This window comes from Phoca vitulina, unplaced genomic scaffold (assembly GCF_004348235.1).
Source record: "Phoca vitulina isolate PV1807 unplaced genomic scaffold, GSC_HSeal_1.0 scaffold29, whole genome shotgun sequence".
NCBI classification, from domain to species: domain Eukaryota; kingdom Metazoa; phylum Chordata; class Mammalia; order Carnivora; family Phocidae; genus Phoca; species Phoca vitulina.
In genome coordinates this window covers 5,156,490-5,178,692 of record NW_022589732.1, presented here as the reverse complement: position 1 = coordinate 5,178,692, position 22,203 = coordinate 5,156,490, and the positions used below count along the sequence as shown (strand labels likewise).

Sequence of the window (22,203 nt, the reverse complement as noted above, 5' to 3'; positions counted from 1 at the left end):
TTTAAATTACCTATTTATGCCATTATTATTGTAAGACACCCTTTATTTGAACATTATAATCTATACCAAAAGCGGAGAATAGAAAAATCTCCATCCTTAAAGGGTTCAAAAATCCAGTGGAAGAAGAAATAGTTAATATAGCCACAGTCACAAAAAGTGAACAAAGGCAAATTGTTTCTGAAATGAAGGCTCATAAAGGAATCTTGTTGGAAGTTCTGGCCTATGCAATGAAAACAAGACCCAATAGTTTAGGATGTGTTTTCTGTCTTAACGAAGGAAACAGAAAAGATGACCTCTTACAGGGCGTTCATGACAAATTATATTTTTTAGATTTTAACATGTTCAATTTCCTTGAAAATGTTGCTCCTATTTACCTTATTTCTCATTGCCTAACTGCAATTTCTGTAAGTATCCTATTCTTAGATGCAACTCCTAAACATTTCAGTTATTCACATGATAAATCTCATCAAAACTGGAAAATAAAATCTACCTTAACCTAATTAAAAGATGATAAATTTAGCCATCACTGAGATTTTACAACCATTTAAAAGTATGTAAAGCACATATCAAGAAAGAAAAATATCACTTATAAATTGTGACTGCCCTCAAACTTCCACAAGGATTTAAAAATTACTCAAGATGTTTTTCATTAATCCTACATGATCTTAACACACAAAAGGGAGAAACAGGATGCTATTACAATAATGCATTTAGGAGATGATGCTAGCTTGGACTAGAGTAACGTAAGTAAAGCTGGTGAAAACTGTGGGGATCCTGTGTATATTTTGAAGGTAGAGCCAACAAGATTTGCTGTAAGATTCAATGCAGGCAATGAGAGAAAAACTGGAATCAAGGATAATCCCAGGGTTTTTGGCCTGACCTGCTGGAAGGACTAAGTTGTCATTAACTGAGCTGGTTCAGGCTGCCAGGGGAGCCAGACTGGGAAGGAAATTCAGCAGCTCAGTTTTGGATATCTTAAGTTCTAGATGACTTTCGGATGTTTCCAAGTAAAGTAGGCACCTGAAAATATGTATGATTGAGTTCAGCACAGAGGTCTGGGTTGGAGATGTGAATCATGAAAGTCCTCATAGAAAAGAGAAAAAAAATCTTGGAACTGAGCTCCTGGACCTGCCAACTTTAAGAAGTCAGGCATGTGGAGGAATGTGGCAAGGGAGACAGAGAGGGGTGCGGCCAAGGGAGTTATGAAGAATACACAAACAAGGTTTCTTGGAAACCAACTGAAGAAAGCACTTCAAGGACAGAGTGAGCAACTGTACCAAAAGCTCCTGATAAGTTAGATGAGGACCAAACAATTTGGTCACATGGAGGTCACCTCTTGACCTAGAAAATGGCAATTTCAGTGGAGTGGTTGGTGGCAAAGCCTACATGATGTGGGTTCGAGAGTGACTCAAAGGAGAGGAAGTGGAGAAAGTGTATATAGACTGTTCTTTTGAGGAGTTTTTACTTTAAAGGGGGGGGAGGTGAGAAATGGGATAATAAGATGAAAAGTAGGCTGAAAGAATTTTTTGTTAAATGGGAGAAATAAGAGCATGTTTGCTGACAAAGATCTAGGAGAGAGGGAAAACATGCTGGAAAGAAGGGGGAAAACTGCTGGAGCATGGTTTTTAAGGTACGTAATTTAGACTTTAAAGACACCCATTAAATATAACCAAAGAGGATCAATTTACTTCTGCCAGATAATAAAATTATGGTAAAACAAATATAAGTGTTATTAATGTAAAAAGGGAAATACAGACATATGGAATTAAAAAGGCAGTCTCCAAATTAATCCAATTCTATATGAGAAAGTAGTACTTATCAAATATCTAGAGTAATTAGTATTCTATATTTAGAAGTGAAAAAGAAATCACAAGGTAAAAAAAAAAGTTGAACTGTAAACTATAAATTCTCTTTACAACTAAAAAATAGTATCTAAAGAGAAGTGTAGATTGAGAAATATTTAAATCAAATAAGACTTAAGGTTAAGTAAGGAGCTCAGACAAACAAATTATCAAGTAACCAAGAGATAAATGGGTAAAGTACATACAGACTATTTGTACAACAGCAGATACAATAAATATCAGGACAAATATTAAATCTTGCTAATAGTAAAATGCAAAAGAAAACAATGAGATCTGTTACTAAATATAAAACACCCAAATCTGGCTACACTGTGAGACAGACAGTAATCATACATTGTTCGTGGCAATGTAAAATATTAACATCCTTTTGGATAGCAATTTGGCAATTCATATCAATAGTCAGAAAAATATTCATACCCTTTGACTCAAATACTCCCCTTGGATATTCAGCCTAAGAAAATACTTAAAGAAAAAAGTATATATAAATGATGTTCACTATAGCATTATAATTATATTAACATTAGTTATGATAATGAAATACTAAGAATGATCTAAAAGCAAAATTAAAAAAAATGAATGGCTATGAAAATTATGAATTTTGGGCTGATCACAGAAGAGATAAAATATAATTTCAGAGAACACAGAAGATGCTTACAATATAGTAAGAATAATATAAAACTTTTTTTTTACTATACTCTAATTACAACTATGTCACCTACAACGAGACAAAGAAAAATGTAAACTGAAAACAGTTTAAACATTCAGTATGCTGGGATTGTAGGGGAATATGTTCTTCCTTGTTCTGATAACAACTACTAATACTCACTGAATACTTACCATGTGTCCAATGCTGGACTATAAACAATTTTGTATATGGACACATTTAATCCTATGGGTAGGTTATAGCCAATAAATGGCAGAGCTGATATATGAATTCAGGCAGTCTTTTATCCTGATCTTAACCACATGATATATACCCAAATTAAGAAAAGTTAGAAAAGTGGGATTTCTCTCATCCTGTTAAGTCATGTTTCAAAAGGTAAGGTATAGGTAATCACAAATGAACGAAATATCACATGGTAATCTCAGACTACTATCCCTTAATAATTGCTAACTAACTTTTCAATCTTGCGTGCAAAGTTAAAAATGACTTTAAACAGAATGGAAAAACAAAACAAAATAAAACCATTTCATACCATTACAGAATGCTAGAGCTGTACAGGAAAGTTTAGATTACCAGATCCCTTTACCTCTACAGAGAAAGAAACTGAGGTCTCTAATCAGTGAGGGGCTAACTCAAGGTCATTCAGGTGGTTAATATAACTAAAGCTAGTTCTAAATTCCAGGTTTCTTGATGATAGCCCAATGGTATTTCTTTCTATACTATCTTATTCCCCTCCCCCATAAAAAAAAATCTATATCCATTATGTTTTAAGTGCAGAATAAATGCCTGGCAGCACATCTGGTGTGTTTTAGTTAAACTAATCTCTACAATAGTTTTAATAGTGGTTTAATATTATAACCACATTAAGAAGAAGATGGTGAGAGGCGCCTGGGTGGCTCAGTTGTTAAAGGTCTGCCTTCGGCTCAGGTCGTGATCCCAGGGTCCTGGGATCGAGCCCTACATCGGGCTCCCTGCTAGGCGGGAAGCCTGCTTCTCCCTCTCCCACTCCCCCTGCTTGTGTTCCCTCTCTTGCTGTCTCTCTCTCTGTCAAATAAATAAATAAATTCTTAAAAAAAAAAAAAAGATGGTGAAGCTCAGATGAGTGTAGCACATTGCCCAGCAGCATGCAGCTATTAACTGGCATCCAGATCTGATTCCAAAGCCAGTGTTCTTCCTCCGATATCTACAAGGTCTGGGGAGAAAGGGCTCATGCACACAGGGAGCTCTGGTTATGGAAGTTCCTTGTGTTCTCTGCCCATGCCACCAAAGGTTCACATTGAGAGAACTGTCTGATCTTTTTTCGGCTCAGGACTAGCTGGCTGTACCAGTGGGTTAAAAAGAATGTAAATAAATTCTATCTCCTGGCATGAAAAAAAGTTTCCAAGTGTGTGTTGATCCTGGGATTGGGCTTTTGTGTCCCTTTGGTACAATCAAGGGAGTAGAAAACATTTAGTGCTTAGAGACTGAGAAATTGAGGAGCATAGGGGCAAAATATAATGATGCTTGTATTCTTGACAGTTGTGCTTTCTAGTATCCTAATGGTTCAATGGCTCATGAAATACAATTCCATGACCTTTTTTCTCCCTCACATTTTTGTTTCTTTTCTTCTGCCTCACACTTCAAATTCCATAGATTCTAGCACTGCAGGCTTTAATCTCCTCTCTCCAGACAGGAAGGCCCCTAAGTGGGCTCCCTGTCTTCAGTGTTTCTTGATTTACAACCATCTCACTCAGCAAGGGAGAGAATCTTCCAAAAGCAAAGCCACCACTGCCTAACAAAATTTATCACTTTTTCCTTAAATTCCTTGAAAACAGCCCTACTCTACCTTTCCAGCTCTCTCTCTCTCTCCAGTCCTCAAGTTCCCTGTAACTAATCTGGGCTTTCCCTCCTCTGTGCTTTGGCTCACAATGATCCCTTTATCTGGAATCCTTTACTCTTTCATCTTTGGCTGTCTAAATTCAGACGGTCCTTTAAGGTCCATCTCAAATGTAATCTCCCTTGTTTTTTCTGATTCTCCAACCAGATATCATTCCCTCCTTATCTAACCCCTATAGCACTGGGTGTAACTCTTACAAGACTTGACATTGTCACCTGTATTGTAGGTATCAGTGTATCTGAACTGTTCCATTAACATCAACACTGTGTTACTAACTTTTGTGTTATAGGTAGCACCTAGAAAAGACTTTCATATTTACAGTCAACGATCAAAAACAATGAGTTGAGTCATGCAAAGTACTTCACAATTTTCCGTTAAAAAAAGAAAATTGGTCAAAGGAAACCAGAGCTAAAAAAAAATAGTACAGCTACTTAATGGGGCACTTCATTTTCTAGGTGCAGACACAACACTTGATATACATCTACTAGGTCAAGAAAGGTATGCCTGTATTATGTAAATGACACTCAAAGGCTTAAAAAGGCTAAAAAAAAAAAATCTGAAGACATCTGTAGTATGCTTTTATTTCCCGACTTTTAGTTCTGTACGGATGAACGCAGGAAGCTCTGAAGCTTTAAATCTAGAAACTGTAGGGAGGTAGGACAAACTTCATTAAAACAATCAAATATAAATTCAGAAGGCTATTGCAAATCAGCTTGAATAGTAAATCAGGTTGAACAGAGCTATTAAGTGACTGATTCACTCTCAAATAAAAAAAACAAAACTCGCAGAAAATTTAGCTCCTTCTTCCCAGTGAAAAACAAAATTTGAAATTCTGGTAATGTTATTTTTTCCACATTCTAAAGCTAATCGGAGAAGCCTGCTGCCTCACAAAAACATTTCATAAAGGTACTGAGGTAATACTACTCCTACAGAGATCATGAATAATGAATCGACGGGCCCCTGGCTGTACCCACGTCATTGTTTACTTTGTGACTTTTTTTTTTGAAGAGCTGGGGGGTAAGGTGAGGAGGATGGGAGAAAATCAGTTTAAATTGTAGTCAAATACTTTTGGTGGAGTTGCGGTGTTTTGTTTTTTTCCTTATGGACCTGTAGCACTTGTTGATAAGAGCACAATGAAATTAACCGATAATTTGAGAAAAGGCAACAGGCACCTGCAGCCTCTCAATCACTTAGCAAACATTTCAGACAAGATAGGGCCAAATTCTGCGATCTGGGCGAACAAGCGGGTGTCACCATTCCATAGGAGCGTCTTTCTAGGTAAGCTGTAAATCTTGGGGCAACTGGGACCTCTCCCAAGGATCTGAGCTAGGAGCGGTCTCAGGTTTTTAGACAAATCTCTCCTCCTACCACACGTGACCGAATGGCATTCGGCCGCCTAGAGAAACACCGCACCGCACCAACCGCGGGATACAAAGGCTCAACGCCGCCGCCGCCGCCGCCGCCGCCGCCGCCGCATCCTTTGGAGGATCGCTGGGCCTCCCGCGCTCAGCGTCTGCGGAGCCTGCGCAGGGCGCCGCCGCGAGGCGCGCCGCTCCCGGGCCCACAGGGCGGTGCCGCGCAGCGCGGGGAGCGGGAGCGGGGAGCGCGCGCCGCCTGCTTTGCGCGCCCGCCCGCCCAGCGCCTCGGGAGCAGGGCCGCCGCGCCGCACGCAGCCCGGCCGCGCCGCAGCCGCTGCCGCCGGGCCTTCGTCCGCCGCAGGGAGCCCCGCAGCGACGTGGACCAGGGTGAGGAGGCCGAGGGCCCCCAGCCCCCGGGCAGGCCCGAGGCCAGGCCAGCCCACCCCAGCTCACCTCTACCCACCTCTGCCCAGGCCTGGGCCTTCCCCTCTCCTAGCCCCTGCCCCTCCCTACGCCTTCCCCGGGACTTGCGCGGGCGGCGGGGCGTCGTGAGCTGCACTTACACCACGGCTCTGGAGATCATCCAGGACACCATCTTCCCGGGGGCTTGGACCCCACCTCGGGGGCGGGTGGGCGCCGAGCGTGGCGGACCAGGCCGCCAACGGCAGGCCGCGCGCTCGTCGGCTCCTCGCGCTCCCCGGGGCCGCGCTGGCGCCCTCGGGAGCCGGGCCGGGTGTATGCGCGCTGCGGCCCGAGCTGCGCGGCGGTCGGTCCCCCGCCCTTCCCCGCCCGTCCCCGCCCGCGGCCGAGCCGCCGCCGAGCCAGCCGGCCCCGCCCCTGCACTCCGCTGATAGGCGGCGGCGGCGGCGGGGCGCGTCGGCCGAGGCCGGGTCTGGGCGGCTGTGGTCCGGGGGCTGGGCGGTCTGGACCCCGGCCGTCGCCGGAAAGCTTCGCGGCCCCGGAACCCTGCGCTCGAACCTCCACCTTCCTTTTCTTTACATCCCTGGGACGCCCACCTGGCGTGGAGGGGAAGAGGGGATGGCGGGAGGCTGAGGCAGGGGACTTGTGGGTAGGGGTTGTGATTATGTGTGTGTATGTGTGTGAAAAAATATCAGGAACTCTTATGTCCGATAGACTCCTCTGAATCAGGCCCTAGAATCTGGGGAAGCAAGATTTTGAGATGTGTGTAGCCATATCCTGTGTCTCCACCGTTCACCGAGGCCCAGCGTCCTGGGCATCCTCAAAGTATGGCATTTTAAGGGAAGCGTCGGGAGGATCCTCGCACAGGCCTCGGTGTATACCAGGAGTCTCGTGGTGCGTGGTGCAGTGCAGGGAGGGGGCAGAGGAGCGTGGCTTTGGATTTCATGTTCGCAGCAGTGGGTGTATCGATATCACTGTTCTGGGCCTCTCAGAGCACCTTTGCCATCACGACATCTGCAAAGCCTGTTTTATGAACACACGTCTGAGCCTGCCAGATATTCAAAGTAAAAACTGGGCCTGGGATTCCTGACCTGCTCTGTTATTTACAGTTTTCTTTTTTGGGGGAGGTTGGGTTACTGCTTACTCCTTGCAGTTCTTGCCGATAGCATAATTTCAGGAGATAGGATTTAAAAACAGTTTTTTGGTGGCAGTACCAAATTGAGAAACTGATTTTCAAGTTTAGTCTTGTCTTTTTTTTTTTTCCCCAGTTCAGAGGACAGTAAAAGGTAATTCTAATATTCAGATGGTACAAAGAATAAAGGATGAAATGTCGGCTTCAAGCCTTTAATTAAAGTCCTAGAAATTAGCTTATTTTGTGACCATGTAATTTATTCTTTTTGTTCCTCAGTTTCCCCATAGTAAAAAGGGACTAATAATACTGTAGCTTACCTCTTGCCTTCCAGAGTGACATGAGGCACTGTTAAATAACATGTTTAGGAAGTTCTCCAACTTACTTGGAAGAAGATTGAGGGCATATATAAGATTATTAAGTTCCCAGGTTCAATAAATTTAGTAATATTTTTATTAAGACTTGAGCTCAGAAGTTGCTTTCTACTTTAGGGTTAGGTTCTTTTTGTTATTTACTCATATTAAGAATATATGTTTTAGTTTCAGGGATCTCGTTAATGAAAATTTGTAATTGTTTGGAATCTTTTATTTTTGGCTATTCAGCATTCTTTGGGGATCAGGTGTGTCACATAAGCACCAGTTTTCTGGAAAACTCTCTTGCCCAATAAAATTCAAACTCATATGAATAGCATTTAAATCCATCCATGAACAGGTCCTGAGATGTTGTTATAGCCTGAGTTTTTACTGCCTTCCCAACCCTTTTGGACCCCTACCCTTTCCCTAGCTCTCTTCTCTGAACCAAGTTGCATCTACATGCCATGCCCAGCACCTTTGCCCACACTTCATTTTTTCTTTAATAATTTACTCTCCATTCTCTACCTATCAGAATCTTTGTTTTTCAGAGTACTATGCCATGAGGATGTTCTTGATTTTCCCCAGTGAAAATTATTCATAATTTTTCCTAGGCTCCCATAATTTATTAGTTGAATTTCTATTTAATGTCTATTTCATTCTGCTTTATATTATGGCTATGTTTTACTGATGTCTAACTTACTGGATGGTAAAATGTTTGAGGACAGATACAGTATATTAGGTATCTTTGTGTTTTCCAAGTCTGTAGAATAGGATAATTGCCCAAGGAAAGTTTGAAAAGTTTGTTAGTACAGACACTCTGTTAAGTATTGGAGCTTTATGAAATTTCAGCCATGTACTGTAGAAGTCTCTTAAAGATGTCTTTCTTGTGTTCTTAATGTGGGGGTCATCATTCTGAATATTATTTCACTGCATTGACTGTAATATATGTCTTCAGGGGTTGCAGAGATATTAGGACTGTTGGTTTCTCTCTAAAATGTCCCTAGGCTGCTGTGTGTTAAATTTCATTTTGTATGCTTATTTTGTCTTCAGACTCTTCCATATTCATATCACTTTTTGCTGTTCTCAATCTGGAACAGCCTCCTTCTTTATACATTTCAATATGCCATGTGCTGGAAACCACCTGCCCTGTGCTAAGCACATGTTGTTGAATCAACCTTTACAACCCAAAAAGCGTAGGTAGTGTTTATCCCCATTTGATATACTGGAAACTGAGGTTTTGAGTGCTCACTGCCAATGACCTTATAGGTCATAGGTGACCCAACTGGAACTAGTCCACGCTTCCTGAGTGTTCTTGACATTATACTGTGATAGTCGAATTGTGACTAAGGAAGTGGGTCCAGATGGGGAGTGCCCTCTTGGAGGAAGTTGGGAGGCAGATTTTTTGTTTGGTGGTGATTGGGGCTAATCACTAACATTTAATGGGTGGGGACTAGGGATGTTATACTTTTTGCAATGTGGGGGCTATCCCGAACAAAGAATGTTCCCATATTATTTCCACATGCAAATGTTGTGTGAAAGGAAGATTTGTTTTGTTCACAACTTGACCAAGAGTTGTTTTCAGTTTTGGAAAATTGTATTACAAACCATTTTGCTGTCATATTCATGTACTAATTACTTTTATATGTCTTCTAGTTCAGTTTTGTTTCAGGATTAACATTGAAATACTTATAAATTATTTTCATTTTCCTTTTACATTTATATTTAGGGTATATGGCTTTGCTTGAAGTTGTTTGTAAGGAGGACTGTTATTAATTTCATTTCAGGGTGATAATGCAGAAGTTGGAAAATATTTTATGGAGGGGAAACACTGAATTTGATAAGGTTGAGAATTGTTAGGCTAAATTCATCTGATGAATCTCTTATGGAAAGTTCCCAGATTTTAGTAGTAGGTGTTTCTTTTTTTTTTTTAGACAGACTTGATAGTTCTATTCTCGTAATTTACATTTGTAATTACAGACCTTTGGTCAAAGAAATAGCCAGCCCCACATGATTTGGTGGGCAAATACTTTCAAACATTTAAAGAAGAAATAATGCTAAATCTTAAACCAAGCATTTAAGAAACAGTAGATGAAAGAACGTTCTCCAACTCAGTTTATGAAACCAACATTACCCTATCCAGAACCAGACAAGGGCAATTTCAAAAAAAAAGAAATGAAAAAGAATATCACAGGGCAATGTACCTCATGGATATAGATGTGAAAATCCTTAACAAATACTAGGCAAGCTGAATGCAGCAATGTCTAAAAGATACAATATACAATGACCAAGTAGATTTATCCCAAGAGTGCATGTTCAGTTTAACATTTGAAAACAAGTGATGTATGTAGTAGTAGGTGTTTCTAATCTGTGTATTGGGCGGGATCTTGGATGGTAGAGATCTTCTAGTAGGTGGCCATTGAAAAGTGCTTCATGATGTGAGGCAAGGCTCTAGAGACTTGGGAGCAAAGGAAATACATTACCTGCAGCCTAGAAGCTTTTAAAGTGTTGTCTCATTTGACGTATTTGAGATCACTTGTATAGAAAATAGAAAATTATTTCTACTAAATTTTTTTTTTTTAACATATCACTAGTATTCATTTGTTGTGCTGTGGAGTGCTTCCTTCATTGTATTATGTGAAGACACTTTTCTGTGGGTATTGAATTTAACATGGTGGGAAGCAGCATATTTAGGGCAAAGGACCTTCTATCAGACCTATTTCTGCTCTCGATAATGTGATGTTTGGCAAGTCAGTCTGTTTCCTTTTAAATAGGGTTGATAATGTTATCAAATGCAAGGGGTTTTAAAACTTAAAGCTAATTAGAGACTCTATTAAAAGAATTGCTTTTTCTTCTACATCTTCACTTAGTGTTCTACATCTTCACTTAGATATGTAGATTGTGCATCTTGTACATGTTAAAGGAGTTCATTTATTGGAAAAAAAGAGAGAGTAGGAAAGTACCTAGGAGAGCAGGTACTGAGAGCAGAATTACATGGTACAGAGATAGTATCTAATTTGTGTAATTATTGAGTATGCCAGTGGTACTAAATACTAGGTCACTTTCCCCTTCCTACTGGAGGAGTATTTTCAAGTGCTTGAAAATATTTTTTATTTGGAGGAAGGCTAAAATTAAATGAGTCTACCTTAATAGTTATTTAGAAATTAGTGTGAGGGAGAGGATCCTAAAGAGAATGACTTAAAAGGTGAACCTATTCTTTTTCCATCTCCTGCTAGATGAGTATTTCTTTTATTTTAGCCAGTTTGCCATACCATAGTATTATGGTGACTACAGAGGTCAAATTTGCCATCCGACATTGAAATAAAATTACAAAGAAAAGTAATATTCAAAATACAATAATCAGATTGCAGGAGAATGGAAAGATTAGATTCTGAAGAAGATGAAAGCAAAATATGTCTGTGATGGCTGGATCTAGGGAACACCCATAGTAAGGAATTGACAATATCTGAAGTTCTTATACATTTGAAGTAGTAGCTTTACTTACGATAATTAAGGATTTATACAGAACTTTTTTTCCCCTTCAGGTCATTTGTTTGACCGTGTTAAATGGCAGAGAAACACGTAGCGTCAGCCATATTTGGGGCACTTTCGCTATTCATTTAAAATAGAATAGATTAAATCATAGCTCCTAGTTTTAAAATTGAGGTAGATCCATGATTTCAAGTATTGTTCAGGTGCATACAGGGGTTGTGGTGTAATTTGCAGAAAGCTGAAATATTTGATAATTCCACCAGGTATATTAAGCAGACCTTAACAAATTTTTTATTGATGTTTTTGAGTGGTAATTCAAAGCACATGGAATAAAATTCACCTAGGTAAACAATGAAGTTAGTCTTTTACTGCCCATCTCCAGCTATTCAGTTCCCTTCACAGGCTGTCTGTGTTGCCAATGTTTTGTTTTTGTTTTTGTTTTTTGCAAGAGCAAAGTCTAGAAACAGACTCAACTATTATATATAGGCATTTAGTCTAAGATAAAGGTGGAATTTTAGATCAGTTGAAACATGATGGATTTCTTTGGTAAATGATTTTGTGACAGCCAGCCATTTAATAAAACCTGAAGACAAAGTAATTCCTGATGGATAAGAAATGTAAACATAAAAACTAAAAGTGCCATAAAAATGCAAAAAGAATATATACATGAAGGTAATATGATCTTGATGGTGGAAAGGCCTCTCAAACCATGTGATAAAATCAGAAACCAAAAGGGCAAATTTCATAGACTTGATTACATAAGAATTTAAAACTTCCTGCTTCCAAAAACGATATAAATGGGATTTCAAGACGAATGATAAACTGGGAAAAAATATTTGTAAAGCCAGACAAAGGGTTAATAATCTTACTATATAAAGTACAACACAACAAAACAAATAAAAAAACATTAATTAAAAATATAATCTCAAAACTTGGAATCTCTGGTTTCCAGTCTAGTATGTAAAGAAGGATCTTAGGAGTTGCCACTCTATCCTAACAACAAGTAAAAAGCTGAACTAAAAAAATCAACTCTTAGATTCTTCAGGGAAATGAAGTGACAGGGTAAACTGCTGCCCTGAAAATTGGAGTGACAGGAAGATACAGGGAATCATAGCTTACTAAAGCAGAAACCTCTGCAGCAACCAGGGCCCGGTAGGAAAACCTAAACTATAATTGATGAATCCGGAGGCTCAGTGTGAACAACTCTGAGAGTTAGAAACTGCAAGAGAATCTAGTCATGGGGGACATCCACACTTTGGTGAGTTTTACCTCCAGGAGTTCTACCAGGTCCTCACAGTTAATATTGGAGAAAAATACCCTGTGTTTTCTAGCAGAAGGAGGGGAAAAGGAACCATTTCAAAATAAACCAGAGTATTCTGCTTTTCTTAACAAGACAGGCTCTCAGGAGAAACTGTTTTACCAGAGCCTAACCTAAGTGAGGGAAGGCAAATACCCAACATCAACCAGCTCTAGTCTTCCACCTGGGGTAAGGGAAAAACTCTATTTGAGCTCATCTAGCCATACATGTAGGGAAAGGGAAATACATAACCCCTGCTATCCTGTCTCAACTCTGGGGAGTTGGAAAGGTAGGGACTGAGAAGCATTGATGAAATTCACAGAGCTCACTGAAACACTGACACCTAATCATAGGACTGGAAAATGCCTCCCCCAACCACCACCATACCACTACATTGCTAAAGACGTATTTACCACAGTTCTTTAACCAAGTGTATCATGTCTGCCTTTTCAACAAAAAATACAAGGCATACTAAAAGACAAAAAATACAGAGACTGAGCAATTATCAGAACTAGATTCAGATATGGAAGGAATGTTGGAATTACCAGACCAGGATTTTTTTTTTTTTTAAAGATGACTAATAAGATAAGGATTTTAATGGAAAAAGTAGACACATGCAAGAATAAATGGATAATGTAAGCAGAGAGGTGGAAATTCTAAGAAAGAATAAAATAAATATTAGATTAAAAATACTTTAACAGAAACAAAGAATGTCCTTGATGGGCTCATTACTAGACTGGACACAGCTGAGGAAAGAATCTCTGAACTTAAGGATATGACAATAGAAAATTTCAAAATTGAAGAGTAAAGAGGACAAAAAAAATTGAAAAAAGCAGACCAGAACATCCAAAAACTGTGGGACAACTACAAAAGGTATAGCATACATGTAATGTGAATACTAGACGGAGAAAAAAGGAAGAGAAGCAATATTTGAGGCAATTACGACTGAGAATTTCCTCAAATTAATGTCAGACACTAAATCACAGAACCAGGAAGCTTAGATAGAGAATACCAAACAGAACTATCATTATAACTGACATCTACAGACTACTTTATCCAAGAGCAACAAATTAACATTCTTCTCAAGCTCATATGAACATTCATCAAAATAGACATCATTCTGGGTCATAAAACATACCTTAACAAATTTAAAAGAACAGATATCATACAATATTGGTTCCCAGACCAGAATGAAATTAGACTAGAAATTAATAACATAAAGAGAGTTGTAAAGTTCCCATATATTTGGAGATTAAAAAGCATATGTCTAAAAAACACATGGGCCAAGAAAGAAATCTCAGGAGATATTGAAAAATGTTTTGAATTAAATGAGAATGAAAATATAACTTATCAACAAAAGCAGTGCTTAGAAGGAAATTTATAGCATTGAATGCATATACTAGAACAGAAGAATGTTCTAAAATCAGCCATTTAAGCTTTCATTTTAGGAACTAGAAAAGGACAAATTAAATCTGAAGTAAGCAGAAGAAAAGAAACAGTAAGAATTAGAGCAGAAAACAGTTAAACTGTAAATAGGAAATCAGAGAAAAGCAATAAACCCAAAAGCTGGTTCTTTGAAAAGATCAATAAAATCAGTAAGTCTCTAGCCAGGCTAACTTAATGAAAAAGGAGGATACAAATTATTGATCAGATATGAGAGAGAGGACATCACTAAGATCCCACGGATACTAAAAGGATAAGAAATTCTATGAACAACTCCATGCCCACAAATTTGATAACGTAGATGAAGTGGATCCATTCCTTGAAAGTTACAATTTGCCAAAACTCACACAAGAAGAAATAGACAATCTGAATAGCCCTGTATCTGTTTTAAAAACTGAATCCATTAATAACCTTTCAAAACAAAGCACCAGGCCCAGATGGGTTCATTGGTGAATTCTACCAAGCATTTAAGGAAGAGGTTATACCACATCTCTACAGTCTCTCCCAAAAGATAGAAGGAGAGAGAATAATTTCTATTCTGTGAAGTCAGCATTTACCCTAATACCAAAACCAAAGACATTACAAGAAAACTACAGACCAATTATCTCTCATGAACATAGATGAAAAAAAAACCCTCAAAATATCAGCCAGTTGAATCCAACAATGTGTGGAAAGAATTAGACATTACAGCTAAGTGGAATTTATGCCAGGTATGCAAGGCTGATTCAGCAATTGAAAATCACTTAATATAATCCATTACATCAACAGGCTAAAGAAAATCACATAATTACAACAAAATCTAACACCCATTTGTGATTTAAAAAACTCCGTAAAGTAGATTTGGAGGGGGAACTTCCTCAACTTGATAAAGAACATTTACAAAAATCCTACAGCTAATATTATACTTAATGGTAAGAAACTAGAAACTCTTTACTAAGGTCAGGAATGAGGCAAGGATGTCCCTTCCCACGATTGCTTTTCAACCTCATTTGGAAGTCAGAGCTAATGCAGTAAGGCAAGCAAAGGGGAAAAAAAAATTATACTGATTGGGAGGAAGGGAGGGAGGAAATAAAACTTTTTGTTAGTGGTTTTATTTCTACATGATCATCTATGTAGAACATCTGAAAGAACTGACAAAAAAAATTCCTGGATTAGAAATGATTATAGTAAGGTTGTAGGATACAAAGTTAAGATACAAAAGGTTACTGCTTTCCTGTATATATACCATCAGTGAACAAGAAGAATTTGAAATTGAAAGCTCAATACCATTTACTTTAATGCCCCCTCCCCAAGTGAAATACTTAGGTATAAACCTAACAAATTACGTGTGAGATCTGTAAGAGGAAAACTAAACTCTGAATGAAGTCAAGGAACTAAATGAGAGATATTCCATGCTCATGGTTAGGAAGACTCAATATTGTCAAGATGTCAGTTCTTCCCAACTTGATCTATAGATTCGATACAATCCCAATCAAAATCCCAGCAGATAATTTTGTGGATATTGACAAACTGATTCTAAAGTTTATATGCCAAGTCAAAAGACCCACAAATAGGCAACTAATTTTTAAAGGGGAAGGACTGTCAGAGAACTGACACTCTCTGACTTCAAGATTTACTATAGGGGCGCCTGGGTGGCTCAGTCGTTAAGTGTCTGCCTTGGCTCAGGTCATGATCTCAGGGTCCTGGGATCGAGCCCTGCATCGGGCCCCCTGTTCTGCGGGGAGCCTGCTTCTCCCTCTCCCACTCCCCCTGCTTGTGTTCCCTCTCTCGCTGTCTCTCTCTCTGTCAAATAAATAAATAAAATCTTAAAAAAAAAAAAAGATTTACTATAAAGCTACATTAAATCAACACACTGTGGTTTTGGCAAAAGCATACACAAGTAGATCAGTGGAATAGAACAGAAAGCCCAGAAATAGATCCATATAATTATAGTCAACTGACCTTTGACACAAAGGAGCAAAGACAGTGCATTCGAGCAGATAGTCTTGTCAACAAATAGTCCTGGTACAATTTGACATCCACATGCAAAGAAAGGAATCTAGACATAGACCTTATGCCCTTCACAAAAATTAAGTAAAAATGTATTATAGGCCTAATTGTAAATTGCAAACCTCAAAAACTCCTAGAAGATAACCTAGGACCAACCTAGGTGACCTTGGGTATGGCGATGGTTTTCTTAGATACAAAACCAAAGGCATTATCCGTGAAAGAAATAATAAGTGGGAATTCATTAAAATAAAAATAAAAACTTCTGCTCTGTGAAAGACACTGTTAAGGGAATGAGAAGATATGTCACAGACTGGGAGAAAATATTTGCAAAAGACACATCTGATAAAGGACCATTGTTCAAAATATACAAAGAACTCTTAAAACTCAAAAATAAGAAAACAAAACCTGATTGAAAAATGGGCAAAATTAGTGAACAGACATAGAACCACATAAGATATACAGATGGCAAGTGAGCATATGAAAAGATGTTCAACATCACATGTCAAGTCATTAGGGAATTGTAAATTAAAACAAGATGTTACTACATACTTATTAGAATGGCCAAAATCCAAAACATTAACAACACCAAATGCTGGCAAGGATGTGGAACAACAGGAGCTTTCATTCATGCTGGTGGGAATGCAGAATGGTGCAGCCACTTTGGAAGAAAGTTTGGCAGTTTCTTACAAAACTAAACATACTCTTACCATACGATCCAGCAGAGCCAGCAGTCACACTCCTTGGTATTTACCCAAAGGAGCTGAAAACTTATGTCCACACAAAACCTTGCACATGGATGTTTAGATCAGCTTTATTCATAGTTGCATAAACTTGGAAACAACCAACATGTTCTTCAGTAGGTGAATGGATAAAGTTTGGTACCATTCAGGGTCAAAAAGAAATGAGCATCAAGTCATGAAAAGACATGGAGGAAACTTGAATGCATATTACTAAGTGAAAAAAGCAAAAGGCTGTATACTGTATGAGTACAACTACATGACATCCTGGAAAAGGCAAGACTGTAGACAGTAGAAAGATTGATGGTTGCCAGGGGTTAGGGGCAAAGGAGATGGATAGGTAGAGCACAGAGGAATTTTAGGGCAGTGAGACTATTCTGTAAGTTACTACACTGGTATAAATATGTCATTATACATTTGTCCAAACCTGTAGGTAATCTATGGATTTTGGGTGATAATGATATGTCAGTGTAGGTTTCATCAGTTGTAACAAATGTACCACTCTGGTGGGGGATGTTAATAGTAGGGAAAGTTGTATGTTTGTGGGGACAGAAGGTATATAGGAACTCCTGTCCTTTCTCCTCATTTTATGTGAAGTTTATTAAAAATGAAGTTTATTTGTTTATTTTTTTTAAAGATTTTATTTATTTATTTGACAGAGAGGGAGAGCACAAGCAGGGGGAGCGGCCCGCAGAGGGAGAAGGAGAAGCAGGCTTCCTGCTGATGCGGGGCTCGATGGTGGGGCTCCATCCCAGGACCCTGGTATCATGACCTGAGCCGAAGGCAGTCACTTAACCAACTGAGCCACCCAGGCGCCCCAAAAATTAAGTTTATTAATGAAAAAATAAATCTTGGTAGAAAAAATGTACAAAGTCTATCAACAGGCAATTTACAAAAGCAGTACAAATGGCCAGGACATATTGTAACCCTAACTAATCTAGAGATAGACATGGTCCAAGTTCAAGGCTGGGTCCTGTTCAGGAAGCATAGTTCAACACCAAAAGTTATTAAAAAGGAATTCCATTTGTTCTCAAAGAGCATTATTGGGAATTTAAATCATAACCAGATTAATAATTCTTACAGGATCTCTTCTCCCCTCCCCATTTCTTTTATGGCCCTGAATCTGCTTTTTACTGGTCTGGCAATAAAGTTTTTTTTTCAAATCCCAGGTAACAAGGCCACTTCCCCCTAACATTTTTTGTTTTCTTTATTATGTTGATCAACTTAGTATCAGCAAGTCATTCCTTTTTAGGAAGGGAAAAAATAAGTGGAGGGAGTAGAGCTGTGGACATTCACATGTTAATACATTTTTCCATGTCACACTAAGGAAGTACTTTTGGTTTCACTGATTAAGGAAATCCAGATAAAAATTTTCTTATTGCCAAATTAGCAAGTATTAGAGTGTTATTGCTTAGTGTTGGTGAGGGTGTGTGGTACTCCCAAGTCTCTATTGAAATTTTTGAGGGAGAAATTGCACACGTTTACTTTTTTAAAGATGCCAGATCTTTATTATTGAGGTCCACTTCTAAGAACTAGTCCCAGGCCTTTTGGTTCTACCTGTGTTATGAGGCGGCCCATCAAGTATGTGTTTTAAAGGTATTTTCGTTTTCTCTGTTACATTCTCAAAAGTGATTTCGATATCCTGTATCTCAAAATTGTTTTTACAACCTATATTCAAATCATGTGTGATGCTTCTGAAAGGAACAGATTCTCAGTTCATATCCCAGACCAACTAAATCAGAATCTCTGGGTAGGGCCCAGGAGTCTTAAACAATCTCACAATAATTAGATATAAAATTAACTAACTGGTTATAATTTCAGAGCCATTTTTTCAGACTCTAAAGAACTGCTGCTCTCAAGCTCCAGTCCCGTCTAGCTTTAACCCTGGAAGGACTTGACCAGAATGCTTGTCCATTCCTCATTCTTTGAGTTTCTCTTCTCCTTACCTCGAAGTTCCTTTATATCATTTACCATCCTCCTCTTATTATTATTATTTTATTCTTGGTACTAAGAAAACATGTTACCCCTTGAGTGCAAGGAGCCCTTGATCCATTTTTACACCTCTTTCCAGACACTGTGCTCTTCCTTCCTTCTCTCCGTCTCTACTACTTTCCCTCCTTTATTTCATGCTTTGTTTTTGAGATTATCCTGTTATTTGTGACTGTAGTTCATGGATTTCCACTACTATGGAATATTTCATTATATGTATATACAACAATGTATTTTTCGTTCCATTTAAGGATATTTTGGATTTTTGAATTTTTTTTTTTGCTGCAGCTGCTTATCAAGGTTTATCTAAGGTATGTGATGTGGAAAGCATCATACTTAAAAAATAGTAGACATTTTTATGATTATCATCCTTTTTACTAGGTTTTAAGCTTCTTGAAAGCAGGAATTGGGTCTTATGCATCCCATCTAGCATTGCCAACCTTACATAATAAAATAGATAATAAATATTTGTTTCATTGAGTTAAATTTTGTTTTTTAATCTTCATGTAACACCCTCTTGAAAACTTAGCTTTCTCAAGCTTCGGATCTCTCAAGAGAACTGTCGATAAGCTACTTAGGCATTTATGATACATGAAAATTGCATAAAAATATCTCAGTAACTTGATCAAAATAAATATACATTAGCAGGATAAATGTGGAGAATTCTTAGTTCTTGTTTGAAAGTTTTAAATTGGTATATCCTTGAGAAGTCTTTTAAAATATTATTAGTTTCTTTTTCTGCAGATGGAAATAACCTCTAGTAAGTTATGTAATATTTAGGGTTTACAAGAAGCTTTTCATTTTAGAGATCTAGGGTAATATGAATAATGTAATCAAAAATTCTAGCACAGAAAGGAAATCACTGTATTTTTAAACATTAAGGAGTGTTTGGCTTTATGATATGTTTTTATCATAGGACTTGTGCTATAATAATAACAATAATAAAACCTATTATTAATAGGGCCATATTGGTGCTACAGTACTATGTTGAAAAGATTCTTGAGAGAAGTTCTCTCATGCTTTTTATTTACTGTCCTAGGCTTGGCCCAGTGGCTTTATAGTCCAGTTCACACCAAGCACTGCGCCAAGGAACCTGGGTTTATGAACCAAGCTCTTTCTTGTTTAATAATTTAGACCTGGGCAAGTCAGTTGATTTCATTTGACTTCTGTTTCCTCATCTGCAAAATAAAGGTAATACCTTAGATTGCTTGTCTTTGTAAGATTCTAGGGTAATACTTTAGGCTGCTTATCTTCACACGGTTCTTAAGAGAATTACTATAAGGAAATGCAGGAAATCTCTTTATAAAATGAACACTGAAATGGGGATAGTGGATACTATCTTTAGTAAAGGTCCAGCACAAATAGTATGGCCTTTTGCAGTGGGATAACGCTGAATTTGGGAGAAGCATACTGTTATGTATGGGAAAAAGAACGTATGTGTAGATAATGACCACAGCCCAGGGTAATGTCCCAGGCAAAGAACTTTTACTGATTTTGAAGAAATTTGTAGGAAAGAGAGAGATTGCTTTGTTTGGGGGAAAGGAGTCAGATGCTTTCGAGGATGATACTTTGGTAGTCTTGTACCAGTAGAAGGGAGAGAACACGGGCAGGAAATCTTGGAAGTGCAGTGTAAGGCTGACAACAAGTTGAAGTACTGTATTCGAGAAGCAGATCCTGGAGAGTGTGTCCATCACTGCCATGCTGTCCCATAATATGAGGAACCCTTACAAGGACATTAAGCAGGTTGAAGGATAGATTTGAGGAAATACTGAAGGCAGGGTGATCAGTCCCAAGGATATTATATTAATCTGGGGGAAAAATGATCAGGGGCTTAACCATGGGCTCTTAACCTGGGGTTTGCAAATTAGGTGATCTTGGATAGAAATCAAGAGGCCATGAACTTGGTGAAAAATTACATTTTTTCCTGACTAACCTTTCTCTGAAATTTAGCTTATCCTTCAGTTATGAGTGTAGGAAACAAACCACAATAATATTAGTAGTACTTTTAACTTTTTGCCAATAGAAATCTCACATTTTTCTATCACATTAAAGTTGTTGCAAACATCTTGTATTATTGCTTACACCACCTGTCATTACTCTGAACTTATGGTAGTTATGAGATCTGCTATGAGGTCTTTATTATTTAATGAGTTGGCAAAGAAGCATATATGGTGTTAATCACATTTTTTTACTATTTTGATAACTGTATTTCAATACAGTTGGTTTATTTTGTAATTCCATCCTTTAAAATTTATTTTTAAACTAAAACATTGAGTCCAAGCTTCATCAGATTAGTAGAGTCGTCTATGGCACAAAAAGGTTAAGAACCCTTGGTAAACTGAGGCGGTGTCTCTTCCAGAATGTACTGGTACTTTGTCATTTTTGGCAAGTTTGAGTCACTGTTTTATTTTCTAGAATAAAGTGGTCAAGTAAATGATCCATAATATCTCTTCCAACTCCAAAATTCCACTTTTACTTTCCTCCTTCAAGCCAACATCTTCCATAGCCTTCCCCAGCTCACTAAATTACACAGTTGGCTTTTCCCTTCATCAAACCCAACATCTTCTCTAGCCTTGTCTTCCCCACCTCACTGAAAGACATCACTCTCCATCCAGGTCCTCAAGTCAAAAACGAGTTATCCTTTCTTTTTTTCGCACCTCTTATACCCAACATACCATCAAGTCTTGTCAGTTGTACTTCCTAACTTTCTGAATTTGTTCCTTTCTATTTCTACCACCTCTCTCTGCTGCACGATTGCAAGACTTGTAATGGAGCTCCCTATTTCTATTCTTGACCTGTAACAGTCTGTTGTCTGCATAGCAATGAGAGTGGTCTTTTTAGTCCACAGATGATAGGAATTTGTTAACTGCCTAGAACCCCTTCCAGGGGCTTTCCTTGCACGTGGATTAAAGTCCCTTTGTGAGCTGGCCCCCTGCTTGTCTTCTGGCTTCATCTCATGACACTCTCTTCCTGGCCTACTAAGCTTCAGCCATGCTGGCCTTTTTTTTTCTAGTCCTATAAACATGCCGTCTTTGTCTTAGGGTCTTTGCATTTGCTGTTCCCTGCTCCGGAATGAGTAACTCTTTTCCCTAGATTGGTTTCTTAATGCTATTCAGATTCCAGGGTGCCTTCTTTATTTATCACCCCAATAACCTGGATCATCATTCCAATTCTCTGCAGTACCACTCACTATGGCTGTTCTTATTGTCTGTATCTTCCTCTACTTAGAATGTGAAGTCTGTTAGAGCAGAAACATTGTCCGTTGTTTTTACTGTTTTATTCCCAGTACCTACAATAAATATGTACTGAAAAACTTTGGACTACATTAAGTCTTAGTGTAGTCCCAAATAGTCATTCATTAAGTGCTATGAGACTATTCAAACTGTCAAGGTTTCAAAACTCAGAAGGCTAGGGATATTTTGAAGAATGAGAAAATGTGCCCAAAGCAACTAAAATGGGGAATAAGGAAGAGTTAAGAGTTATTGATGATTTGATAATGTCATCATATAGCAAATAAAAATAACTCCTAAAGATTCCAAGGAAATGAGTCATAAATTATTTTATTCAGGGAGCTGGGGTTGGGGAGGTTGTGAAGTT

General features: G+C 38.4%; 2 protein-coding genes across 4 annotated transcripts in view; one reads left to right on the top strand and one right to left on the bottom strand.

The window, feature by feature from the left end:
- The window catches only part of REEP3 (receptor accessory protein 3), a 96,786-nt gene extending 90,282 nt beyond the window's left edge, over window positions 1-6,504 (bottom strand). For both annotated transcript variants that reach the window (XM_032423907.1, XM_032423908.1), the window contains exon 1: window positions 6,324-6,504. In XM_032423907.1, the coding sequence (XP_032279798.1) occupies window positions 6,324-6,355 (32 nt within the window). In that variant the 5' untranslated portion in view covers window positions 6,356-6,504. The remainder of the gene's footprint in view (window positions 1-6,323) is intronic.
- JMJD1C (jumonji domain containing 1C) overlaps window positions 6,082-22,203 on the top strand; it is a 338,905-nt gene continuing 322,783 nt past the window's right edge. The window contains exon 1 of one of the 2 annotated variants that reach the window (XM_032423905.1): window positions 6,082-6,147. The gene's annotated coding sequence lies outside the window, so the exon portion shown is untranslated. The remainder of the gene's footprint in view (window positions 6,148-22,203) is intronic. The other variant, XM_032423902.1, reaches the window with a different exon arrangement.